The sequence below is a fragment of the Rhinatrema bivittatum genome, chromosome 10, assembly GCF_901001135.1.
Source record: "Rhinatrema bivittatum chromosome 10, aRhiBiv1.1, whole genome shotgun sequence".
NCBI classification, from domain to species: domain Eukaryota; kingdom Metazoa; phylum Chordata; class Amphibia; order Gymnophiona; family Rhinatrematidae; genus Rhinatrema; species Rhinatrema bivittatum.
Genome location: NC_042624.1, coordinates 117,792,456 through 117,818,916, shown reverse-complemented (window position 1 = coordinate 117,818,916; position 26,461 = coordinate 117,792,456). Strand labels below are relative to the sequence as shown.

Here is a 26,461-nt window from a genome sequence, read left to right as displayed (position 1 = left end):
ACGCAAGCTGTGATTTGGGCGCGAGAATAGTCACGCGTGCTCTGAAAGTTTGTGATTATTTATTTACAAATCACATTATGTTAGAAGCATACTTAAGTCAGAAAGAGTGCCAATAACATCTTTTGCCTTTCAAGCTTTGGTATCATATTATAAGAATAACAAGGATCATTTATCTGCCCTGTATACATTCCCACACACTTATTCTTCATGCTCAGTGCTAGCATCTCTGGCTGCTGTTTGGAGTGGAAGAGGAGGACATTAGTGCATGCATTTCACTAATTAATCAAAGAATGGAAAATGTAATTTTGAGAGAACAGCAGATTCGTATTTTGCAAAGAATTGTGGTGACCTCCTCTAAAGGCCTATAAAATTGGAAGAATTCCCTCCAATCAGTGTTTGACGTGTAAGCACCCAGAAGCGGCCTTGATGCAGTGTTCATTTAGAAATAGATTTTGGGAGGATATCTTGCATCATTTTAGCACGTATGACTAAGAAAAAAAAAAACCCAAATCTGCTCTTTTTAGGGCACTTATCAAAGAATAATTTTATAAGCCGAGTTCATTGCGTCATGTCTTATAGCAAAAAGACGCATCTTACTGACATGATCAGAGGAAAATGTGGAAAAGAGGATTCGCATTCAAACAACAACCAACAAGGACTGAACTTCACAATCTGGGTAAACAAATAAGGTTGGGGGTAGCTTGCTTATTACAGCGGTTACTACCCTAAACCAATTAAGCCTGATACATCACTTTGAATGCATATACAGCGTTGCTCTCTGCTTCAACGGCAGGGGGAAATGGGAAAACAGGATTTACATTCAGACAACACCCAACAAGGCATTGATCTGTGCAGTCTGGGTAAATAAGCATCGGGGTAACTTGCTTGATGCGGCAGTTACTATCCTTAACCATTAAGCCTTATGATTTACCTTTGATGCAACTCCAACCTTACTCTCTGCATCAATGACAGGGGGAGGGCAGGAAATTTGAATCAAACAGTTACCAACAAGGGCCCTGAACCTGGTGGTCAGTGAAAGAGATAAGTCTGGGAAAATAAGTGTGGGAGCTTGCTGGGCAGACTGGATGGGCCGATTGCTCTTTTTCTGCCGTCATTTCTATGTTTCTATGTTTCTATATGAATGCATTGCATGGATGTAGTTTTTTGGAGGTGAAAACTAGGCGACATGTTGTGTATGAAATTCGGATCTGCATTATTGAGATCTGAGTTTAAAAGAATAAAAGGGAAACCTTTATGCTCACTCTCTCTCAAACCAAATGGCACTTTCCAGTTAATAGACCTTGTTGGATTGCTGCACTCTAGTTTTTGGGGGGCGCTGAGCTTATCTTTGTATATATGAGGTCACTTATGTTGGTTTATCGCTCAATGAGGATTGTTTTATTTTAGGTAACTAGAAGAGCTAATCACTATCGTTACTGACTGTCCTGTATAGTAGTAGCATGGGAGATGTGTTAGGGGTTATTGGGGGGGAGGGGATTATAATGGGGTAAAAATTGTTGTATTACGATTGCTTGTTCTGGATTTTGTTAATAGACACTTTAATAAAAATGTTTTCACAGAAAAATAGTTCTCTGGCTACTTGGTGGTCGCTGACCGCAGCCGAATATTCAAACGTCTCCACTTAGCCAGATAAATCCAAGCTTATCCAAGCTAAGTGGCTTATCTAGCTCTCAGGCCTCAAATAAATGAAATGATTACAAAAGAAGAACCTGAAAGGAAAACCAAATACCTTTCAGTGCATACCCCTAGTCCTGTGATATATTTGTACAATGCAATTACGTCTCCCCTTAAGAATATTTCCCTAATGTAAAAAGCCCCAATCTTCAGCCTGCATAAGACCAAGTCCCCTCTGGTAGCTTAGTGGTCCTCCTTCGAACATTGAGAGATCCTTTCTTGGAATATGAATTTAGATTTAATCACTTGCTTTTTCCAAATCCAGGCTCAAGGCAACTTGCATTCAGGTAGTGGGTAGTCCCTGCCCTAGAGGACTTACTAAGGGTTTTTCCCAAGACAATGGAGAGTGAAGTTGCTTTCCCAAGATCACAAGCAGCATCCGTGGGATTTGAACCCTGGCTTCTAGCCCGCCGTCCTAATCACTAGGCCACTCCTCCACTCCTGAGGATGGATGACCACGCCTGAACCCCCCTAGTCTTCATGTGGTCTGACAAATGCCTTGCACAGGGAAGGATGATATCCTTCTCCCTTTATCACCGTTTAATGCATGCAAATATTCCTCAACACGGCAAGCGGGTCTCAGGTGAGCCACAACACTCAGCACACGGTCTCAGTGAAGTTTACTCTTTCGGCCTGTTCCATGAAAAATCTGAACACTAAGTTCCAAGGTGGGAAGCCTTTTCATGGGTAAGTCTAGGTCTGGCAGTGAGAACCGGAGCCTAGGGAACTGTGGGGGTCCTGTGCACAAGGGAAAAAGAGTGAGCACGTTCATTTATCAAAGGCTTTCCTCTGGGACAGAACAGGAAAATCCACTCAGAGCAGGCCCAAAGAATACTGACCGGTGCCATGCCAGCGGTAGAAGGGTAAGCCGCCCTCAGCTTCGGCTCTCACAAAGACATCTGAGATACTCTCCAAATGCAGCCTGTGCACTCAAATGGGAACCCGAAAGGTCTGGCACAATTCTCCACAGAAGGAATACTCAGTTTTTGGCATGCTTCATCTTGGCAGAAGGTGAATAGTGAAGTTATGGTGCTGTGACAGCTCATGTGTTACTCCGATTTAAACTGGAGTCGGCCATGATTGGCCGTTGGAGATTGAGAAGGAAAAATTCAGGTGGCAGATGAAATAGCGAAAGCCAAGAGCTGTGATACCCAGGAAGCCAAGGTCAAATAGCAGGGCCTAGAGCAAGCCAATTAACCTTCAGGTATTCAAGCAAAGACTGTAAGCCCTACGTGGAAGGGACCTCATAACCACACGAAATTTCATGTATGGCACCAAATATTCTCTCCTTGTGGCCTGGATGGAGGATGACGTTTGAATGGTCTTTTAAGCAGGACGCTCTTGTAGCAGCTGTTTTTATAAACTGGAACTGGTCTCACGCTCAGGTCATCATTGTGTAACCTTCTTACCTGCAGAGTTTGGAAACTGCTTTCAAACATTTCTGAAATGGAAGATGGTCTTCATCCAGGGCCAAAGTGGGCCATGCTGAGGCTTTAAGCTAAGAGGCCCGAGAGCATTACCAAAAATGTAAAACTTGAAACGTAGGTGTATTTAGAGGCCCTTAATAAATCTGAGAGCTCAACAGCATGGTAAGGAGGTCTCCAAACTGCCCCTTATTAGAGTAGTATCAGGGGTCTCCACACATCACACACTGCATGTGATGTGTCTGATGTCAGAAGAGAGCTGGAGAAGGGAGTTTTAACCAGTGCAACCAGTCCTGCCTCTGGTTCTGGGAAGGTGGCTGGGGCCCACGTCTGTAGCACCCATGCCTTCAGCTTTGGGGAGGTCTGGTCTTGGAGTCCTGAGATATTCTGAAGGTAAGAGCAAGAGGTCTCTGAGTTAAGCTTTACGTTCCCTATCCTGTCTAACAGAGATCGCTGCAGTGGTCAGAGAAATAGCCTTGTCCTATGGGGCAGTCACAGGGAAGACTGAGGAAGGCATCAGCCTAGAGGCTCCGTTGTTTTGCAGACTGGAAGAGGAGAGATAAAGAGGGGCAGGTACCAGGAGAAGTTGCCCAGGGAGGGGGTGCAGGAGTCAGCATTGCTATTGGCTATGTTTGTTGTGCTAATGGATGTGATTTTCCCTACCAAGTGTGCACTAAACCTTAGGGTACCTGCTGTGCTGGGGGGGGGGGGGGGAGTGTGTGTAATTTGTTTCTTACTAGATCAGTTATGAGGAGCTCCTGGTGGGAAAAAAAGGGCCCTGAAAGGCTGCTGTGTGGGAAGACCCCAGGAACATGGGTCCAGGCCTGGCCTATATTCTCCCCAGGGAGCCCTTGCATGGCAGGAGAAGGCGGGGGCAGGGGTTACATAAAATGAAAATACAATTCAAAATATAACACTTTTTTTTATATTTAGAGGCCCCTTATAATCCGAGAGCCTAAAGTGTAGCTTTAGGTACCTAAATGCCACCCTGGAACGGTTTTAAAACCCGCTTGAGATGGCTGCTGAGGAAGGTTTGGCACTGCCCCGCTACAGGGAAACAGAGGGCGGCGCTGTACTGAGTACGGGGCAGGTCAGGGGGCAGTATAAGGAGGAGCTGGGGCCTGATGCGGGCGGGGGGCGGTTTCTGTGCTCCCCGGTGATTTTCTCCGCTGGGCGGGAGGGAGAGCTCCTCGGACGGTACAGGCCTCTCTCTCAGGCTCTGTGCTCCACAGGCTCTTTTGAGTTTTCTCTGATGAAACCTCTTGGCTCACGGGCAGAAGAGAAATTTTCCATTCCCCTGCTACCCCTCCTGCCTGGGTGTGCCGGAATGTGCCCCGGCTGGCAGGGCTTCAGGGCTGGACAGCAAGGGGGCTGCAGACCTCCCCAGGACGGAAGAAAGTGCATCGGGGGGGGGGGGGGGGGGCTGCCCCCACCCCAATGCAGAACAACCAGGGCAGGCTCTGAAGAAGTTACTCTAAAGGAGCAACTTTTATAAGCACCCAAATACTGCACTGAAATGTGGAGCCTGGGAGAAAAGAATTCAGCCCCCCCCAGTTGAGAGAGAGAGACAGACAGAGGGGGGAACATTTCGGCCAGAGGTCCTGGCTTTAAAGTAATCAAGCCAAGCTTTGTGCTCAGCTGCTGATTCCCTGATTGGTGGAAGGGGTGGAGCTGGCACATTTTGTTCTTCCAGCTGCAGGAGGCTGGAGAATTATTAGCAGGGGAGGGAAGTGGGGGTGCACGAGGAGACAGGAGCAGGGACAGCTGAGGGGGTGCACGAGGAGACAGGAGCAGTGCTAGCTGAGGGGGTGCAGCAGGACACAGGCTGAGGGTGTATAACGCCTGGAGCAGTGCTAGCTGAGGGGGTGCAGCAGGACACAGGCTGAGGGTGTATAACAGACTGGAGCAGTGCTAGCTGAGGGGGTGCAGCAGGACACAGGCTGAGGGTGTATAACAGACTGGAGCAGTGCTAGCTGAGGGGGTGCAGCAGGACACAGGCTGAGGGTGTATAACAGACTGGAGCAGTGCTAGCTGAGGGGGTGCAGCAGGACACAGGCTGAGGGTGTATAACAGACTGGAGCAGTGCTAGCTGAGGGGGTGCAGCAGGACACAGGCTGAGGGTGTATAACAGACTGGAGCAGTGCTAGCTGAGGGGGTGCAGCAGGACACAGGCTGAGGGTGTATAACAGACTGGAGCAGTGCTAGCTGAGGGGGTGCAGCAGGACACAGGCTGAGGGTGTATAACAGACTGGAGCAGTGCTAGCTGAGGGGGTGCAGCAGGACACAGGCTGAGGGGGTATAACAGACTGGAGCAGTGATAGCCCAGAGTGTGCTAGAGCGCAACAGGAGCATCAGCTGAGGGTGTGTAGGAGGAGGCTGGAGCGAGGCTGACTATGGCTCTCACCATGATACTGAAGAAACTGAGCCCCTATGTGCCCGAGCTGGTAATGGACCATCTTCTAGTCGCTGTGCTATGCTGTGTAGCTGCCACCTTCCTGGTGCTGAGGTGGATGGGCCGGAGGCAGGCGAAGCAGAAGATAGAGCGAGCACGGAGTCAGAGGGAGCAGATCCTTGGCCAGATGCAAGGGGCCGTGGACCGGTTCCAGAAACAGGTACCCACCTGGGCGTGCAAGCTCATAGCCTTCAGCCATGAATACACACTCCCTGTGGACTTTAATCTCCCCAGGAAAGCAGTTTTACTCCTGAATTAATTCCCCTGGAAGTAACTTATTTGGTATTTTATTTATATGTATTTCTATATGAAGTTTTGAAGTCTATTCTAGTACTAAGTGTGAACATAACTGGAAACAAATTCACATTTATTTCTGGAGTATTTCCCCAATGTGCACAGAAAAGGGTGTGAAACCAGATTAATACAGAAGGGAATACTGTATTATTTTGTCGGGGAATAGCATGCTTTTTGTGTGTAAATGGTGTTATATTTGTGCTGCTGGTCTGAAGTGGGGGGGGGGCTGTGATTTCTTGATTAAATTATTAAAAGGAAAGTGCATTTTTATACAAGGTAGAAATGTTTTTACAATTATTTAGCAAAAATGGGTACATTATTTACTTATTTTAAAAAAATTATATCCTATGTTCAGGGTGAATAACAGCATACAATACATACAAAGGTTGCGACAAACTATAAATCATAAAACATACATAAGTTGTAACATAACATATATAGACAAACGATTGTCTCGTGGAGTAATCTTTGCAGCATTTCAGGCTGTATCAGGCTGACAAGGAGCTACAGGCCAGCCCAAAAGCTCACACTTTTTTAAAAGCGTGAGTAAATAGATAAGCTTTTAACTGTTTCGTGAACTGCTTATTTAGACATTGCTAAACTGCATTGATAGAGCATAAGAGAGAGGTTCTGTAGGTAATCAGTTTAATATGCTTTGACTGTGTGAATTAATAAACAGACTCTGCAAGAATGGATAAAAGCAGGTCTTGCACAGTCTCTAGACCTCTGCACCACACTAGGCTAAGAGCATTAGACTGGCATCACCTTCTCCATCCCATCAGTCTAGCACTGGCCCCCCCCCTGCCGCAGGAAGGGCTGGAAAACAGCCCTGCAAAAAACTTCAGCTGGAAAATCTGTGATGGCAAGATTTGTTGCATGCCCTGTTTCAGCTTGTCCCTTGCTAATGACCCCTCACCAAGCCTCATGTTCTGGGATACTGATATTGTCTGCCCAGTGCAGCTGCCTCCTCTGAATTCCCTGGCAAATTTAGAAAACGTCTCTGTGTGAGACCCGCAGCGGAGGGATCTCACAAAGCAAGCCCTAAACCTCCTGCACAAGACGTTGCTGCTTAATGCCAGTTTCACAGACTCGGTACAAGATCAGCGATCACTGCCTTTTCCATTGGGTGAGAGAGAACCCGACCACAGACGTTTCCCAAGGTTGTGTTAGGTCCTTGGGTCTTGCTCAGCTGGCTGGGTTTTCAGGATGTCCACCATCAAAGTGCATGAGAGATTTCTGCATACAGCGCAGGCAAGGCATGAATATCTGTCTCCTGCTCGGATATCCTGAGAACCAGGCTAGCTGGACGGGTGCTGAGGAGCGGGTTGAGAGGTGATGTGAGTTAGAGGTCAGCAGCTTGTGGCTCTCCCTGCTGCTGCGCTCCCTCACCTATCTGGGTTCCCTCCTTTTCTCTTCTCTTAAAGAGCCCAGGAACATTTTTTTTTTCCCAAACAATTCATTTTTTAAATAAATCCTTTCAATCTCCCATCAGTGGATATGGCTGGAGAGTGACTTCTATAGGAACTCTTAAATGGAGAATGCTAGTCTCTGTCTGTCAAGTGTAAATGCATCTGAGGGGACTTAAAAAAGCCCAGTAACCAGCGAGAGCCTCATGTTTAGAATAATAGCCTGGGAACCGGAAGACTTCTCCCACTGCTGCTCATTGTGACCTCCCATTGCCTCAGGTACGCTTTAGATTGTAAGCTCTCTTAGGCAGGGTCTTTTTGTGGTGATGTGCCCTGGTATATTACTGCTGACATAATAATAAGATGTTATCTCCCGCGCTTTTCTTTTAAAAGGGAGATTTATTTCGTTTATTTAGATCTCTAACTCGCTTCTTTCATATCCTCGTGCTTGAAGTGGGCCTTACGCAATTCCACATCAAAATACAATGTGAGCATTGGCAACACAAAAAGACAACATCAAACAGATCTACAATATTTATTTAAAATACTTACATTCCGTCTATGTGTTTGTCATACTAAGCGGATTATACTGAATTACGTAAAAAACCAGGCAAAACATACATACATCACAATTATGTAACGCTTACCGATGCTAAAGGTTAACTAATCTCAGTTAAAGGCTTCACAGAATAAAACTACTTTTGAGCTTCACTGTGATTTGTCCCATCAGTGTGATCTCCTTGCTAAACAGGTAAAGGACTGGTTGCTGGAGTTAGTTACTCCTGTTCCCCATTCAAAATATTATTTGTTCCATATATTTTTGTTCCCCGTTCATTTCTAAGAGTGTCCCCCAGTTACAGTACTATTTTAAAGGGCAAATACCCATCCCCTATTTACCTATTCAAGAAACAATCAACAAAAGAACAATTCAGATAAAACAACTTAATGAAATTTGCAATCCAGTTGATTGAAGTGCTCTCTTCTATTTTTTTTGCCACATTGGTGTGATGTTAGACTGGGGTTTCCTCAGATCCAAAAGGCTGTGTGAGACTCATTACAAAGAACCTTCAGGATTTATAAGCACTTTTATCTGCTCAGTCCTGCAGAGAATTACATGTCTAGAGCATTGTTTAAAAGGAATGTGAGCGAATGACCCTGGCTTTATATGTGAAGGTCGATAGGGGCTTCGTTATGCCATTGTGTTTCTGTTACTTACCAACGGAGAGATAAGGGATGGCCAGCTCTGATCCCTGAGGCCAACGTGCAGCCCCTCTTCTGTTAGTATCAATGCTGGGACCAAGCCTAAAGTCCCTACAGCCCCAGAACTTGGATTCTCCGATAGAGGGGGATGGGAACACCTCCTCACTGGATGCACTTGTTAGTGTGTGGAGGTGCAGAAGGAACAAGCTGGACACATTGGCTGCTTCTTCCAAACTTACACTTTACATCTTCCAAAGTAATCGTTTGGCACTAAATATACTCGCCTCGCGTTACATGCACGTCCAGTAACTTTCCTCAGATTGCTCCTGTATCTGTGAATGAGTCCTGAAGCCCTCGTACCCTCCAGGGCTTGGAATGGTAAGTGGGTGGGGGGATCCCTACATTGGTGGGATCCCCTCCTCAACAATACCTGATGTCCAAATGTGCTTTCAGGTCTCCAACAAACCCATCCTTGTCCTTTCTGCCAAGGTAGAGACTGATGGGGTTCTCTGGATGACCCAAAATGTTTTTTTTTTCCAGGTTCTCCTCTGAAAATGGCAAAGGTCCTTTCAGACTGAAAGGCCCTGCAGTAAGGAAAGGGTTAAGCTTTTGTCCCTTCCCCAGCCACTGGGCAGGAAGGGGAAAGGACAAAAATCTTTCCCAAACTACCAAAACCAGGATTCTCTTCCATCGAGTCACCTCGGTCCCAGTATGGATTGTGAGATGGAAGCAGCAAGACTTCTCTGCCCCAGCCTTCCCAAACCAGGGCTGAGCCAGGACTAGAGATTACGCAACAGAACTTGCAGGAAAACGAAGTCCCTTGCTCTTAAAAACCTAAGGCAACCCCCCCCCCCCCCCCCAGACAGGTTGTTTACTGATGAGGTGTACACCACTCCCCTTTTTCTTTATCTCTGGCCATGGGGTCTGGAAGCAGAGACAGGGGAACACCAAAAGTAACAGATACAAGTTCTCCAAAAGCCAACCCGAAATGTCCCTGCCTGCCTTGCTGCAAGCCTTAGCGCCTCAGAGGAGGTGATGGTAGGGATTAAATGCTCCTTTCCTAGAATCCAGCCATGTCCTAAGCTAGGGCCATCCGGCCTGCGAGGACTGTTAGGAATAGACATAGCAAGGAATTTTGTAAAAAGACCTCCTTCAAACGTAAGGCCCATGGTGGAACTGAGATGAGGGCAAATGGCCTCATTTGGGCATGCTTGAATTATAGCGCCAAATTTGGTATGAGAATTAATTGCACATGGATGTGGAGGTTGAAAGTAATAAAAACATTGTATACTTACTTAAGTTGGTCCAGTAGAAAGAAGAGCATTGAGCAAGCCATGACGTTCAACGCTCTAATGGTCAAACAGCTTTCTGCATATGAGGATCCAGCATGGTGGCAAAGGCCACCCCCTTCCGCACCTAGCATTGGAGAGTGAGCTCGGTCCAACGTACTTAAGAAATGTAGCAGGCATCTGTAAGAAGACTTTATTTAGTAGGCAGGGCTTTTCATCTTGTTAAAGCTTGAGACTGGGAGTGAGTAGCATCTCCTTAGCAAAGGATCAGTGAGAGCAGCAACTGAACAGAAGGCAACTAACACACAACACCAAGAAGAGGCAACAAGAGAACCCAGGTCCCCCTTTTCCATAGAACACTGCCACCTCGTGGCCTTGGGGTAGATTGCAGACTAACGTATGGTTGTATATCTGATCAACTAGTTGGATAAAGTAGCTGGGCTGCCATGTTAGTCCACTTGAATGCATGGAAATAAAGTTAACATAGAAAACCAAAAAATATATACTGTAGATCGGATGATACCTTTTCTTTAGGAGTATCTTCCTACATTTCTCGATTAGGTTTTGGGAGCTAAAACTCTCCAGGTCAGAACTTCAGTGAGTGAAGGAAGACACTATCAAGTGAATCCCAAAAGGCATTCCAGTCAGAGCATGGAGGGGAAGGGGTGAGGAGGTTTGATGGATGATCAGATGACTGGCAATATAAATTTATGGTTCATAATGTGTTAAGAACTAATTGTTAATTTGCATCTAACAGTTTTGGAGACAGGATAGCTCTCTAAACAGAGCTGGGAGTGTATCCTGCTTTGGAATTTGGCTTCTGGGCAAGGATTGAGAAACAACAGAAGAATGAACTCCCCTGCTGAATCCTAACAGTTCTTCCACAACATAAAAGCACAGCCAAGCAAATGTTTCTGCCCCTGAAACCTGGTGCAGGGTGCATTATACAGCCCAGGCTGCACTCAGAGGGGCTGGGATGATGTCAAACACTTGGATCTGAAGGTTACAGACAGCAGGTGCACTGAATCCTTAATGTGTGGCCAGGATACTCTCAGGAGGGCTAGAAGCAGGGGACGAGTCCCTCCAACCACAATGTCACTGCAGAGTGTTTATTCATTGTTATACGTTGTGTAAGAGGATGTGCGACACGATATCAGAATTCTGTTCGCGTGCTTGTATATTTGTGTCTAGCTACCGTTTTGCCTGTCTTTACTTTTCTTTAACCTGTGTTCTTCTGGTTCTTGCAGCATCCCGAGGTGCACTCTGAAGTCCTCTCCCTCTCCCTGGTAGAGCTGGCTAAGAAGCTGAGGGAAGGCTCCCTCTCCCCAGAGAGCGCCCTGTATACTTACATGGGAAAGGTGAGAGAAGCATTCCTTCACAGCTCATTGCCAATTAATTACAGTTCCATGCCATGGATGCTAATTCTGTTGGTTACGTCCTGGTAGCAAATAATCCAAGTCTGTGAAATCTCATAAGAAGATAGGAGTTTTATCTATATAGCGTAAGTATGGCCACTTAAAAAAGAACTAAAGTGCCCAATTGATCCAATGGTTTGTCCTGACTTCTGTATTTACTGGGAAGTTTGCTGTCTTGGGGATAATACATCTATAGGTTCAGTATAATATTGATTGCCTGTTTTTAAACCAACATAGGAATTACCCAGAGAGGGTATAGGCGAGCTTCTCAGACCAGAAAGCCATGGCATCTGAAGGAGCTCACCCACACCCTCTCTGGGTGATTCTTATGGGGTGATATGCACATAAATTAATAAATACATAAGAGGTATCATTGCAACCTGCAAGGATGCAGTTTTTGTTGCGAACAAGCCCACAAGCAGCCTCTCGCCTCTCTTCCATTGCCACCGCTGTCCAAATTCACGGCCTGGAAGCCGCCGCCACCTTGCCTCGCGGCCTGGAGGCCACCCGCGCCTTCCTCCTTGCATGGCAGGCCGTGCCCTCTTGCTCTGCGGCAGGTCAGCCCCCGTTGCTGCCTCCTTCCTTGTGGCCAGGAGGCCGCCAATGTTCTCTCTCCTTCGCGGCTGGAGCTGCCGATGTCAGCGCTGCCCCCCCCGCGGCCTGGAGACCGCATTCACCTCCATCTTCACAGCCCAGAACTGCCGCTACCACTTGTGTGGCCTGGAGGCCACTGTCTCCAGATCCTCTTCACGGCCTGGTGCAGCCTCTGCTTCTTCGCGGCTAGGCCGCAGCCATTGCCGTCTCTTTGCAGCCAGGAGGCCGCCTTGAAGCTTCTTACCATGCGGCCAGGAGGCCGCCATCGCTGGGCCCTCTTCGCAGCCTGGAGGCCACCGCCAACATCCTCTTCCACGATCCGGAGGCTGCCCTGAAGCTCATCTTCATGCGGCCAAGAAACCGCCATCATCTTCAGTCTTCTTTCTTCACGGCAGGAGCCGCCTCCAACGCCTCTGGCCTGCTTAAGCTCCTCTTCACAGCATGGCTGCTGTCCAAGGTCCTGCCTTCTTCCTTAGGCGTGGGGCCGCGCCTCTTCAGCCTATTTAAAGGGCCAGTTCTTCTGGCTCCTCCTTGTGATGTCATCGCATTTCCTCTTCCATCCTACAAAAGGGCTCAGCCTTCAGTCAGTCTTCGCCTTCGCAAGGAGTTGGTCATGGAGTCAGACCTCTCCTGGATCTTCAGTTCCAGCTCTTCATTCCAGGAGTCCTCCGTGATCCTTCTTCAAGGAACTCTGTTCTTCGTTGGTCCTCTTTGTCTTCGTCCATGGTTCTTGAACCTCCGTCATCGTCTTCATTCCATGTTCTGGTCTCTCGTCTGATCCCGTCCTCTTGTCGTCATATGTCCTGATGTCGCCGTGTCTCCAGATGTCTTCCCGTCTTCAGAGGTCCAGACATCTCCCTATCTCCGGATGTCCTAACGTCCCCTTGTCTTCGGATGTCCAGACGTTTCAGCCTCCTGATGTCTTCGCCATGTTCCAGTCATCCCTGTGGTCCTCCTCTCTAGAGGTCCCTGATGTCCATAGATATCCTGATGCCTAGATCTCCTGATGTCCTGAGGTACATCGTATCCGATGTCCTTCGTTCCAGCCCTGATGTTCCTATCCTAATCCTGAAGTACTGTCAGTCCTCAAGCTCCGGGCTCAGCTTCACCTCGCCCCGGTCCTCATCTTTAGCTGACCTTCCTGGGAGTAAATCCATTCCTGTTTGGTGGCTGGAGCCCTCTTTCGGTTGGATCTGTCTTCGAGCACTGCCAGGATTCCTTCCTTGTCCTGAGCCTCAGTCTTGTGCTTGTTGCACTCTCTGTGTGGTCCGCGACCAATCTCTTCAGGTTGTGTAGGGCGTGCCATGGGACAGAGTGGTCCATGACCAGCCCACATCAGCTGTGTAGGGCGCCCTGAGGGGAAGTGCCTGTCTAAGTCTCCAAGTATCCTGAGTCCTCATCCTCGCCTGAGTCTTTCCAAGTCCTTATCGGAGTATCCGGATCCTTGCCTGACTCTCTAGAATCCATCTCTGATCTTCATCTACGTCTGAGCATCTCGTCTGAGTTCCAAGCCACCTCATGTCCTCGTCTCGCCTGAGTTCCGAGTTCCAAGTTTCCAAGGGTCCTCATGTCATCAGAGTTCCAAGTTTCCTCCTGTCCTCATCTTGTCTGAACTTCCAAGTACCAAGCATCCTCGTCTCATCTGAGCTCCCAAGTACCAAGTGTCCTCATCTTGTCTGAATCTCCAAGTGTCCTCGTCTTGTCTGAGTCCCAAGCTCCACTTGTCTTTGACTCATCTGAGTCTCCGAGCTAGGTCAAGTCTTCTGCCTAGTCCAAGGCCGAAGTCCCGTCTTGTTCCAAGCTCCAGTACCATCAACTGTCCTCAACCTCTGTCCATTCTGCCGCTACCCAGTGGCAGGTCCGAAAGGGCTATCGAGTGGCCAGAGGGCTACCCCAGAGACCAGCATTGCATTGCGTGCAGGTTCAGCGGAGGTTAGGGCAGTGGTCGGCCTGCTCCTCCCATGCTTGGACATGTCTTGCCTGCCGCGGCGCTTCCACTGAGCTCTTCTCTGCAGTCACATCATGGTCCAAGGGCACACATCTCCCCAGAATTGGGAGCTCTCCATAGCACTCCCTCCCACAGATTCCAACAGTTTTCTGCAGGACCAATATGGCTGCTGTAGCCCTCTGCATTCATTTAAACAAGAACTTGAGAGCTGTCTCCCATGGCCTGGAGGATGGGATTCCCAGGCCAAGGTCAATTTTCACCTGGGCCTAGGGTTGGGGTATCCCCTATTTCTTGCACCTGACATCACTGGCCACTGAGTGAGGTGACTGTTCTGACTGCACAAAATATTAATTTTTGATATATTGTAGATTTATTTTCTCTTGCTGAAAACAGCTGACCCATCTCTCTTGGGCAATGGGAAATGCCCAAAGATTGCAATCACAGAGTCAATATGCAATTTTTCAAATGGCCATGGTGATGAGCCTTGGCCCTGATATGTTTACAGTACACGGATCATCAGCATATGTATGATAGTGCTGGGTAGTTCTGTACAGATGTTGGTTTAATCCTTTGGGTGATCTTTAGGTACTCGATAAAAGCGTGAAACAATGTCTGGCCGCAGTATGTTAGTATCCCAGAAACATAGTGCATCTCAAAACACTGGAGTCAATTTCAAAGGGACGTAGCTGGCTTAGTTCGCCCCACTGAGCAGCTGCATGCAGCCACGTAGCTGCCCTAGTTTTAGCTGCTCATATTGTGGGCATTCCATGGGACAGGGCTTGGCTGGTGGAACAACTGCTGTCATTGCTGGCTTAAATCTAGCCAGCTAAGTTTAACTAGCCAGATTTAGTACATTTTCTGCCGCATCCTAGCCAGCTCAGTGGCCATTTAAAAATCGGCCTTTTTCGCTCATTTATTTATGAGCGCCATCAGATTACATGGAAAGATCCAGAAAGAAAGGCAATGATCCCATGCAGAACAAGGGGAAAATGTTGTAAGCACGACCTGAAGGAGGCAGGCAGGAGGAGGAGGAGGATGAGACAGAAAGGTAGATGTGCACCGACAGCTATGCTTGGGTCCCTTTCTGCATTCGTCTCAGCTGTTCCTTCACGTGCCAGGTCCCTGTCGGGAGGTTGGCAGTGTAGGAGGAGAAGGAGGAGACAGAAAGGTAGATGTGCACTGACAGCTATGCTTGGGTCCCTTTCTGCATTCGTCTCAGCTGTTCCTTCACGTGCCAGGTCCCTGTCGGGAGGTTGGCAGTGTAGGAGGAGAAGGAGGAGACAGAAAGGTAGACATTCACCGACAGCTATGCTTGGGTCCCTTTCTGCATTCGTCTCAGCTGTTCCTTCACGTGCCAGGTCCCTGTCGGGAGGTTGGCAGTGTAGGAGGAGGAGGATGAGACAGAAAGGTAGACATTCACCGACAGCTATGCTTGGGTCCCTTTCTGCATTCGTCTCAGCTGTTCCTTCACGTGCCAGGTCCCTGTCGGGAGGTTGGCAATGTAGGAGGAGAAGGAGGAGACAGAAAGGTAGACATTCACCGACAGCTATGCTTGGGTCCCTTTCTGCATTCGTCTCAGCTGTTCCTTCACGTGCCAGGTCCCTGTCGGGAGGTTGGCAATGTAGGAGGAGAAGGAGGAGACAGAAAGGTAGATGTGCACCGACAGCTATGCTTGGGTCCCTTTCTGCATTCGTCTCAGCTGTTCCTTCACGTGCCAGGTCCCTGTCGGGAGGTTGGCAGTGTAGGAGGAGGAGGATGAGACAGAAAGGTAGACATTCACCGACAGCTATGCTTGGGTCCCTTTCTGCATTCGTCTCAGCTGTTCCTTCACGTGCCAGGTCCCTGTCGGGAGGTTGGCAGTGTAGGAGGAGAAGGAGGAGACAGAAAGGTAGACATTCACCGACAGCTATGCTTGGGTCCCTTTCTGCATTCGTCTCAGCTGTTCCTTCACGTGCCAGGTCCCTGTCGGGAGGTTGGCAGTGTAGGAGGAGGAGGATGAGACAGAAAGGTAGACATTCACCGACAGCTATGCTTGGGTCCCTTTCTGCATTCGTCTCAGCTGTTCCTTCACGTGCCAGGTCCCTGTCGGGAGGTTGGCAGTGTAGGAGGAGAAGGAGGAGACAGAAAGGTAGACATTCACCGACAGCTATGCTTGGGTCCCTTTCTGCATTCGTCTCAGCTGTTCCTTCACGTGCCAGGTCCCTGTCGGGAGGTTGGCAGTGTAGGAGGAGGAGGATGAGACAGAAAGGTAGACGTGCACCGACAGCTATGCTTGGGTCCCTTTCTGCATTCGTCTCAGCTGTTCCTTCACGTGCCAGGTCCCTGTCGGGAGGTTGGCAGTGTAGGAGGAGAAGGAGGAGACAGAAAGGTAGACATTCACCGACAGCTATGCTTGGGTCCCTTTCTGCATTCGTCTCAGCTGTTCCTTCACGTGCCAGGTCCCTGTCGGGAGGTTGGCAGTGTAGGAGGAGAAGGAGGAGACAGAAAGGTAGACATTCACCGACAGCTATGCTTGGGTCCCTTTCTGCATTCGTCTCAGCTGTTCCTTCACGTGCCAGGTCCCTGTCGGGAGGTTGGCAGTGTAGGAGGAGGAGGATGAGACAGAAAGGTAGACGTGCACCGACAGCTATGCTTGGGTCCCTTTCTGCATTCGTCTCAGCTGTTCCTTCACGTGCCAGGTCCCTGTCGGGAGGTTGGCAGTGTAGGAGGAGAAGGAGGAGACAGAAAGGTAGACATTCACCGACAGCTATGCTTGAGTCCCTTTCTGCATTCGTCTCAGCTGTTCCTTCACGTGCCAGGTCCCTGTCGGGAGGTTGGCAGTGTAGGAGGAGAAGGAGGAGACAGAAAGGTAGACATTCACCGACAGCTATGCTTGGGTCCCTTTCTGCATTCGTCTCAGCTGTTCCTTCACGTGCCAGGTCCCTGTCGGGAGGTTGGCAGTGTAGGAGGAGGAGGATGAGACAGAAAGGTAGATGTGCACCGACAGCTATGCTTGGGTCCCTTTCTGCATTCGTCTCAGCTGTTGCTTCATGTGCCAGGTCCCTGTCGGGAGGTTGGCAGTGTAGGAGGAGAAGGAGGAGACAGAAAGGTAGACATTCACCGACAGCTATGCTTGGGTCCCTTTCTGCATTCGTCTCAGCTGTTCCTTCACGTGCCAGGTCCCTGTCGGGAGGTTGGCAGTGTAGGAGGAGAAGGAGGAGACAGAAAGGTAGACATTCACCGACAGCTATGCTTGGGTCCCTTTCTGCATTCGTCTCAGCTGTTCCTTCACGTGCCAGGTCCCTGTCGGGAGGTTGGCAGTGTAGGAGGAGAAGGAGGAGACAGAAAGGTAGACATTCACCGACAGCTATGCTTGGGTCCCTTTCTGCATTCGTCTCAGCTGTTCCTTCACGTGCCAGGTCCCTGTCGGGAGGTTGGCAGTGTAGGAGGAGAAGGAGGAGACAGAAAGGTAGATGTGCACTGACAGCTATGCTCAGGTCCCTTTCTTCATTCGTTTCAGCTGTTGCTTCATGTGCCAGGTCCCTGTCGGGAGGTTGGCAGTGTAGGAGGAGATTGTTCTGTACAAAGATCACGCATCATCCCCGCTCTGCATAGAAACAGTTCATTTTCACTCCTCACTTCTGCCCACTTTTTCATTTCCAGGCCTTGGAGGTGAACAGCGAACTGAACTGCCTGACGGACTTCCTTCCCGAGTGCGAGGCTCAGCTCCAGCATATCAAAGAGCAGAAAGAGAAAGGTCTTCTTTACGGGGTCCCGATAAGCTTAAAGGACAATGTGGGCTTCAAGGTATTTGCTGCATTTTCCCTTTCCCAAGCTGTTGCTGGCAGTCTGTTAACTTGCGTTCCACAGGCTTTATGGTCATGGGCACCACAGCTGTCCGAGGGCTGCTGAATCCCTTTCCGCAATCCTTTGCCTTCCATAGTTTAACCCTTACTAGGGGTTTCAGTCCCAAGGGCAAGCAAACACATTTATTTTCTCTTCGGGGCTGCTCCGGCTAGCATTTTACTCCCATGCTTAACTCTTAATCCTGGGGTATGGCCCGGACCATGGTGACTTGCTTTCAGTGTGTGAGGGCTGCAGGTGCATCCCATGGGGTGAGGTGGTGGGACAAATCAGACAGGACCAGGATCTGGGTGCTAAAGTCCATTTGCCCATAGTACTGAAGTTACATCTGACTGTCATGCAGGAATGATTTTCTCTGTAGGTAGGAATCTTTTGTTCCTGCATCTGGGTGGAGCTCCCGGTGGTGATGTTACTTGTACAAGGCTCACCCAGCGCCTAACCTGGGAATCCAGAAAAAAAATCCTACCTTGCTTCATCTCCTCCTTTGTGGATACCCAGCCTGACCAGGTCCCTTGGGTGGGATCCGGTTGGGGGTCTCCCAGTGTTTCTCTTTCATCCTTGCTTGTTGTTACTGGGGGAAAGTCAGAAGGGGATCAGGCCACCTAAGCACTGCAATCTCTGTGGGGAGGGGGTGATCCAAAAACCTCCCCACACTGTCTGTGTCCAAAACATACTTCCAAAGATAAGGCTGGCCACACCTTCAGCCCTCCCTGTCTGTCGCTGGTGCCCGTCCACCTAGGGTTCAGAGTGGGCTCTGGTTAAGAGCCCTTTCACCCCAAAAGGGAATCGGGCGTAAAAATCTCTCTCTTCTGTAAATCAGTGGTAGAAGGACCCTCTGGCAGGGAGTGCACGGTGAGGTCTCACTTGTAACCGGAGCTGGGAGGCCTCACCAGAGAGTAAAACTTAAACGTCCTCTCTGTTCCGAGGTTTCCTCAAACTGATCCCAACCTGTTCTAAAATGAATGGGCCAAATAGCACTGAGGCATCCAACCACAGCCCTCCAGGTGGGAAGCGTGAGGGGGTGGATGGCTCCTGAACAGGGATAATGACATCTGGTGGCCAACCCGGGGTAGGGGGTTGCCACAATAGCAGGAGAGGCGGCCCAGACCTCTTACAGCAAGGTAGCTGGATGAGTCCTTATTAGTTCAAACATAATTATGGCAATAAGGCTCTAACGAATAAGGTCAACGCCAGGTCTCTTCCTGCACCTACTGGAACTGGCAAAGGCTGGCTCTTTATTGCACACCATCATCAGATCTGGTAACTAAGGCACATCTGTTTGTTTTTTTAAACTAACAGCTGCAGCCTGCTACAGTAAGTACAGACGTGAAAGAATGGTAAGCGGTGCGATATGTAACAAGATATCCCATGGAGAATCAATGCACACCGTGAGGGTTACAGTGAGGCCCCTGAGGTTAATAGGGGATATTGGAGAAAACAAATGTTGATCCTGCAAGTTCCTTTACAATCTCCTGTTTCAGCTCCCACGGCCGGTGCATGGTCTCAACCTGCCTGATGTGAACAGACCACTGTTTCAATACTTAAATACCAAGTCAGGCTAAGACTTCAGCTAAGCAGAGACTGAGAGGGGCTCCAAATTCTGGACCATGGTTTATGTGGTGACTGCAGCGATCCACGAAACTTACGCCACTTCAGATCTTAAATCAGGGCTTCACACAGACAGATGTAAAATAGGAACAAAGCATAGGAAGGAGATTTATAGAGTGGTGATGTGACCATAATAAAAGGTGCTTCTCTGTCATTCCAGAAAAGTATAAAAACATAACCAATAAAATACAGGACAAAAAAAAAAAGAAACTCTAGGCTGGATAGGGTCTATGCACAGCTACATTCCTGCTAACATTTGCGGCCACTGTTGCCAGATCTGTCAGCCCTGCATGCTTCATGCATCTTCTTCTCCCGTAGGGGCACGACTCTCATTGTGGGCTGGTGCACTTCCTTGGCGTGACGGATCCAGAGGACTCTGTGGTCGTGCAAGTGCTGAAGAAACAGGGAGCAATTCCGTTTGTTAAGACCAACATCCCGCAGTCCATGATCAAGTAACGTACTCTTCCAGTATCCTGATACTCTTCCAATACTCTGATACTCTTCCAATACTCTGATACTCTTCCAATACTCTGATACTCTTCCAATACCCTGATACTCTTCCAGTACTCTTCCAATACCATGATACTCTTCCAGTACTCTTTCAGCAGTGTGCTAGTGTGGCCAAGTTTCAGACTCATTTCTGGGATGTCTCTTAGAGCCCCCCTGAAGGAGGGCGGCGGGAAGGGGAGGATTTGGAGGAGGGAGATGGTGTAGCTGAGCTGGTCCTGGAGAACAGTGGGCTTTTTGTGGCCTCCGATACCTTTCATTGGGCCAGCAGAAGAATTATCTCCTGATGTACACAAGTTTTTGAAACCACATTTGGCCACATCCGAAGAATGGAGTTTGGTGAACTCAGAAGCTCAAGTACAATGACATTTTTGCAGATACATTTTTAGATAACTTTTTTTTTAATCAACTGATTTGCAGGTTACACAACACAGTTGGCAATTACAACGTGGCATCAACATGTAATTTATTTATTTATTTAGCATTTTTATATACCGACGTTCTCGATACAAATATCAAATCAGGTTGGTTTACATAAATATATAAATGTAATATTTTTTAGGGCTATTAACTGAATATATTTATATACATTCATTTATTATTTAATTCTGTAAAAGTGCCTAAACTCCCAAATTCTCTTGCCTGGGCAAAAGAAGACAGTGGCAAAGCCCCAAACATGGCTGTCCCCTTGCTCTGCTTTGCCCCTTTGGTCAGTGTGGTCCCAGGGCATGCACTCTACAGAGAAGTGGGCAGGGAGCATACGGGGAACCCTCATCTCTTGACTCTAAATTTAAGGCCCCATGGGAGTTATGACAGAGACAGCCGAACCTCCCTCCACACAGGCCAGTGCCAGATGGCTTTTGACCTATTCTGGTTTATAGGGGATCCTAGACTCAGTAGTAGCACCTGAGATGACCAAAGCTGAGGTCAGCTGCCTGCCTAGGAGTGCCTGAAGGGAAATAGCAAGAGCCTGGGTGTTGGGGAGGTCCTGTAGGGAGAAATAGGTCTACCAAATCTTAACCTCCTGCTTTCCATCCCATCTAGCTTCGACTGCAGCAACTCTATCTTCGGCCAGACCCTCAATCCTCACAACAACAAGAAGACATGCGGTGGCTCCACGGGAGGAGAGGCAGCTCTGATTGCGGGAGGAGGCTCGATCCTGGGCATGGGGACAGACGTGCTGGGCAGTATCCGCATGCCTTGCAGCTTCTGTGGGGTCTGTGGCATCAAGCCCTCGGGAAACCGAGTCAGGTACAGCCTGCATGTCCTGGAAGCTGTGTGGTGCTGAGAAATACCTTTTCTCCTTAGTGCGAATGCTGTAAAATAGAAGCAAGGCAGTGTTGCAGGAAACGGGATTCTAAGAGATACTGGTTTCCCTTCAACTGTGCCCCCTCTAGTGGTGAGGGGGACAATTACAACTGAGGTCAGAGCCTGTAACACCTGAACGTTTCTGGCTCAACTCCCGTTGGTCGAGGATGCTCACAAGAAAGTGTTTCTTTTCATCAGAACTTGGCGGTTTTTGCTTTTTTTTGCAAAACCTTTTGTCCAAATATTCTGTACAATGTATTTGCAAAAAACATCAATTTCGCACACAAAACAAGGGTGGTGAGATTCTGGGGAAAAATATATATCTATATATCTATATATATCTATCTCTATCTCTATATATCTATCTCTATCCTGATAACCTGCTTATGTGAGCTTTTGGTGAAAAATGAATGAAAGATTTGTGGCATTTTTTTGCCAGAAATTAGAACGGGGAAAGATGTATATGGCCTCCTATTCTAGAACTTTCAAGCCAGTGAAAATAATGTTTGCTGACTGTACGTTATTTATAGCTCTGAAATATTTCGCTGTCTCTAACATCTTCCCTTTCTTCCTCCTCTCCTCTGGTTTCATACATATTGAGGTCCTTTTTATACGACAGATTGGGGAATGCCTTTGTTGCCTCCTCTGCATGACCTCTATCTGTTTCCTTCTGGAGCTGCAGTCATAGCTTTGGAGCCTAACACATATCACAGCTTTCCTCTGCCTGCTCTGAACATGCACTTTAAGCACTGATTATTGCAAAGACGGCCTGTGAATCCAGATCACTTTTATTTCTTATTTGTTTGCTATTTCTGTCTTCCCTTCTCTAGTGGCTTCGGCTGCAGCACTCCCGTCAGCGGGATGTCCTCAGGTAGGTCGCACCTTCGCTTGCCCTCTTTTGGACTGCCTAGGATTTAGAGATGGGTAAAAGCACGCAGGTGCTGCCATTGGATAAAGCACGGCTTTCACAGCCCCAGAAACCCCCGAAGGCTGGGGAGGAGGAAGCGTGAAAAGGAGACGCTTAAAAGCTTTTCCTTCAATCATTTTATATTGAATTTTATGTTTCGGGATTGAACAGCAATGGAAAAAACCAAGTCCTCCATCGATCCACAGCAGTGTGAAAGCTCACAAGCTAAAACGTGGCCCTGCCTCCGTCACTGCTTCTTTATATCTTGTCAGGGAGAAAGTTTACCCACACGGACCTTTAGAATATCAAGAGGGATAATAAATATCTTAACTTGTAGGTTCTCTTCCCAGACTTGTCCTGAATTCTGAGCCACCGGTGGCTGTGTTTATAGAGCGTAGGTGGGAGGAGAAGAAATCTTACCTCGTTAAGGAAGCAATCCCTAATCTCCATTAACGTATCCTATGTCAAGGTCCCACACACAGTGCCAAAGCAACAGGACTTTCACTGTGAAAGTGGAAATTGTATTCTGAGCATGAGGAAGCCTTTAATGACCCTAATCTGGTCCCAGGTGTGAATGAAGCACATTTTTCCTGCGTCTCAGATCCCCTTTGCCTTTAAAAGTGAAGACCGGGCTTGAGCAGCTCCTGGAACTGTAAAGCAACATTATGTGGCTTTGCACTTACTCCCTGCTCCTGCCCTTGCACTTCTGACAGAAGTGAACTTGCCCGTTCCGTAGTGAACTGAACTGGTAGCCCTACGGAGTCTCTGTAGGCCATGATAACTTTTAAAGGGCCAGCAGCAAGGCTATCATGGTCCACAGCCTCTCGAAACCACACGGGCCCCCTTCTCCACATGGGGACTGAGACTTACGAGTCCTTCGGAGCTCAGGTTCTGCAACAGGTGTTTTTTGCTGGTCTAATGAAAACGTTATCTCAGCCCACAGAGACTCCAGTTGCAGGAGGTTAGCCAGGGGCTGCTTCTTATGTATGTCTGTACTTTTAAATTGTAGCGGTGATGATGCCGGGGCCGATGGCGCGGGACGTGGACAGCCTGGCGCTGTGCATGAAGGCGCTCCTGTGCGACCACATGTTCCACCTGGACCCCTCCGTGCCTCCCGTCCCCTTCAGAGACGAGGTAAAGGATCAGGCAGATTTATGTCCTGCCCACAGCAGTTTAAAGTTGCGAGGGGACATCTCGGCTGGGGCCCAGACCCAGTAACTGCAGCTTGACCAGTCAGCCTAAAGGAGGCGCTGCTGTCGATCAAGCTGTAGAAGCTCTGCTACCTTTCACCACTAGAAGGGGTTTCTCACTAAGAGAGAGCCAGCGTCTGAAACTGGCCCGCAGGTCATGTCGTAGTGGGGTTGGTTTGCTTCTGGTGGATTGATGTACTCTAAAAATTCACATTTTCAGGTCTTCTCCCTCTCTCTTTTTTATTTAAAAATAGAATTGCCTTGGCTTTCACCCAAATTGCTGAGGCATCTAAAGTATAACATTGTGATAATATAGGGCCTCTAGCCAATGTTTTGCTAATATTTTACTGTTGTGAAATAAAGATTTTTCACTAAAATATCTGCACATTGCATACAATAATAAGTAGATAAGAACAAAAGAGGTGCCATGCTGGGTCAGAGCAAGGTCCATTGAGCCCAGCACCCTGTTTCCGACAGTGGCCAATCCAGGTCACAAGTACCTGTCAGATCCCCAAAAGTTGCTCTATTTCTTGTCTCTCACACCCAGGGGTGAGCGCTGGCTTTCCCAAGTCTACCTGGCTAATAACTGTTTGTGGACTTTTCCTTCAGGATCTTGTCTAGTCGTTTTTTGAAACCTCACTATGTTACTTGCCTTGACCACATCCTCCGGCAACAGAGTCCATAATCTTGTTTGTGCGCTGAGTGAGAAAAATGTTTCCTAAGATTTGCTTTAAATCTGCCGGTTGCTCATTTCATGGAGAGTCCTCTAGTCCTAGTGTTGTTTGAAAGGGTAAATAACTGCTCCCTATTTACCCGTTCCACCTCACTCATGAACGGGTAGATGTGAATCGGTTATTTACTCTTTCGGATAGTAGAAAGACTAGGGGGCACTCCATGAAGTTAGCATGGGGCACATTTAAAACTAATCGGAGAAAGTTCTTTTTTACTCAACGCACAATTAACTCTGGAATTTGTTGCCAGAGGATGTGGTTAGTGCAGTTAGTGTAGCTGTGTTTAAAAAAGGATTGGATAAGTTCTTGGAGGAGAAGTCCATTACCTGCTATTAATTAAGTTGACTTAGAAATTAGCCACTGCTATTACTAGCAACGGTAACATGGAATAGACTTAGTTTTTGGGTACTTGCCAGGTTCTTATGGCCTGGATTGGCCACTGTTGGAGGCAGGATGCTGGGCTTGATCGACCCTTGGTCTGACCCAGTATGGCATTTTCTTATGTTCTTATTTTATAAATCTCAAACGTATCCCTTCTCAGTCTTCTCCTTTCCATGCTCAAGAGCCCTGATCTGTTTAACCTTTCTCCATAAGCGAGCCATCCCATCCCCTTTATCATTTTAGTTGCCCTTCTCTGTCCCTTTTCTCTGTTGGCTATGTAGTTTTGGAAATGGGGCGACCAGAGCCGCAGACGGTACTCAAGGTGCGGTCGTGCCATGGCTCGATACAAACAGGAGAGTGCAGGAAAGACTTCATTTACTTCCAAATTCTTATATTCTGCCCAGGGTTGTTCTCCTCTCCATCATGCTCTGTATCACCTTCCAGCTCTGAGTGTTAGCTCCATGGGGCAGGGACATCGTAATTGTGAGGATTGTCTAGTGCAGCGCCATGCCCTCATGTGGCACTATACAATTAATACTTAATTTTCCTTGTTTTGGTTTGGTTTTGCTTCGCTTGGGAATGGATATTATTTTTTAGTTCCTCTAAGCACATACAGAGCTGCACCAAACTATTCACCTGCTTTTCAATTCTATAAGCACAGCTTATGCCCACAGAGATGGGATCACAGTTCTTATTACTGCTGAGCAGGGATGTTACTTCTGGGCCCTTGCTTGAGAACTGGGCGCCAGTGGTGCGATGACTGCAAAGCACGGATCTAGGTGCCACGCGTGTTAGCCACACACAACCGGTGCACAGGCACCAGCATCAGGCCTGCTGTTTGTCATTGACAAGGATGGAAATGTCAGGTGTATTACTGAGGACAGGTAACAGCAAACAACCAGAGAGGAAAGCTAAGACAATGGGTGAGTTTTCTGATAGCAAAAAACCTTTGGAACTTGTCCGATGCTTTCCAGGTACTTGCCAGGTTCTTGTGGCCTGGATTGGCCACTGTTGGAAACAGGATGCTGGGCTTGATGGACCCTTGGTCTGACTCAGCATGGCAAGTTCTTATGAGTGCCCATGGTGTGGGGTCTCAACCAGCCCTTGCCTGTAATGTGATGTTAGCGTGGTAGGAGGACTTGGGAGGGCTCATGGGAGTCAGTACATGCAGAGGAGTGCACGAGAATGACTTGAAATCTGAAAGGGGTAGCGGTGGCATTAGGCCACAGGGAAGTCCTGGGAGAGGAGATTCTACCAGAAGAGGATTTCTGGAAGGTCATGGCAGGAGGGGCCAAAGGGAGAGGTGCCCAGAGCTCCCGGGGTGGAGAAGAGTGGGATGAGAGATCAGGAAGAATACCTCCATTTCATCAGAAGAGAGATGAGGAAATTATACCTGAAAAGTGGGGAATTCTTCAAGGGAGAGAAGCTGCCTTGCTCGTGGGAAAAGAAACCTGTGCACGGGGGAATTTTCCACTGAAAACTCATCTAAGGGGACAAAGTTGAGGGAAGAGAGACGGTATCTGCCTGCTTAACAGGTTCTGGAGGGTTCCCAGGAAAGGCCAGTCCCTACCCATGTGAGCTGACTGAACTGAATGTTGTGTATATTTAGAGGATAAGAAACTGAGACAATTTTTTTTGTGCTGATTGGACGTTTGTAAACCTGTTCAACTTTTATTGTTGAACAGCAACCTGAGCGCCAGTGTGGTGACTCGTGGCGGGACAAGATTGTGAGAGCAGAAGAGCCTCAGAGTGACTGAAACCCTAAGGGCCTTTTAAAGAATCAAAAGTTATCCCAGTGAAACCATCACCTTTAACAAAAGGCTACCACTCTTTATTATAACTGACTCCACTTCCCTTCTCACAGATAGTCCTAACCTGAGCGTGAACGAGCCCTTTTCTGGGGTGCCTGGCTCACTACAGCACTCTCTGCCAATAAGCCGGCTCCCCTCTCCTCTCCCTGCAGGTGTACGCCAGCACCGCGCCCCTCACCATCGGGTACTATGATACGGATGGATATTTCCTGCCACCACCGGCTGTGAGACGGGCTATCCAGGAAACCAAAACCCTGCTTGAGCAGGCGGGACACAAGGTACGTTTCGGGTTTAGGAATTCTGTGGGCCGGCGAGAGACCCCGCTGAGAGCAAAGGACGTGGTGTGGTGTGAAGGGCTGGGCAGATGAATGGAAATCCCCGCGTTTGCATTTCCTTGCTCCAGAGAAGTCTTGTAGTCATATATTTATTTATTTATGTTATTTAAAATTATATTTATA

General features: G+C 48.2%; 1 protein-coding gene across 3 annotated transcripts in view; it reads left to right on the top strand.

Moving 5' to 3' along the window:
- Nucleotides 1–26,461, top strand: part of LOC115099909 (vitamin D3 hydroxylase-associated protein-like) — a 64,441-nt gene that overhangs the window by 15,101 nt on the left and 22,879 nt on the right. For 2 of the 3 annotated variants that reach the window (XM_029617903.1, XM_029617904.1), the window contains exons 2-8: nucleotides 11,008–11,118; nucleotides 17,360–17,503; nucleotides 19,487–19,620; nucleotides 20,720–20,926; nucleotides 21,814–21,854; nucleotides 22,900–23,024; nucleotides 26,156–26,281. In XM_029617903.1, coding sequence (XP_029473763.1) covers nucleotides 11,008–11,118; nucleotides 17,360–17,503; nucleotides 19,487–19,620; nucleotides 20,720–20,926; nucleotides 21,814–21,854; nucleotides 22,900–23,024; nucleotides 26,156–26,281 — 888 coding nt within the window. Of the gene's footprint in view, nucleotides 1–4,857; nucleotides 5,732–11,007; nucleotides 11,119–17,359; nucleotides 17,504–19,486; nucleotides 19,621–20,719; nucleotides 20,927–21,813; nucleotides 21,855–22,899; nucleotides 23,025–26,155; nucleotides 26,282–26,461 lie in introns of those variants that run through there. The other variant, XM_029617902.1, reaches the window with a different exon arrangement.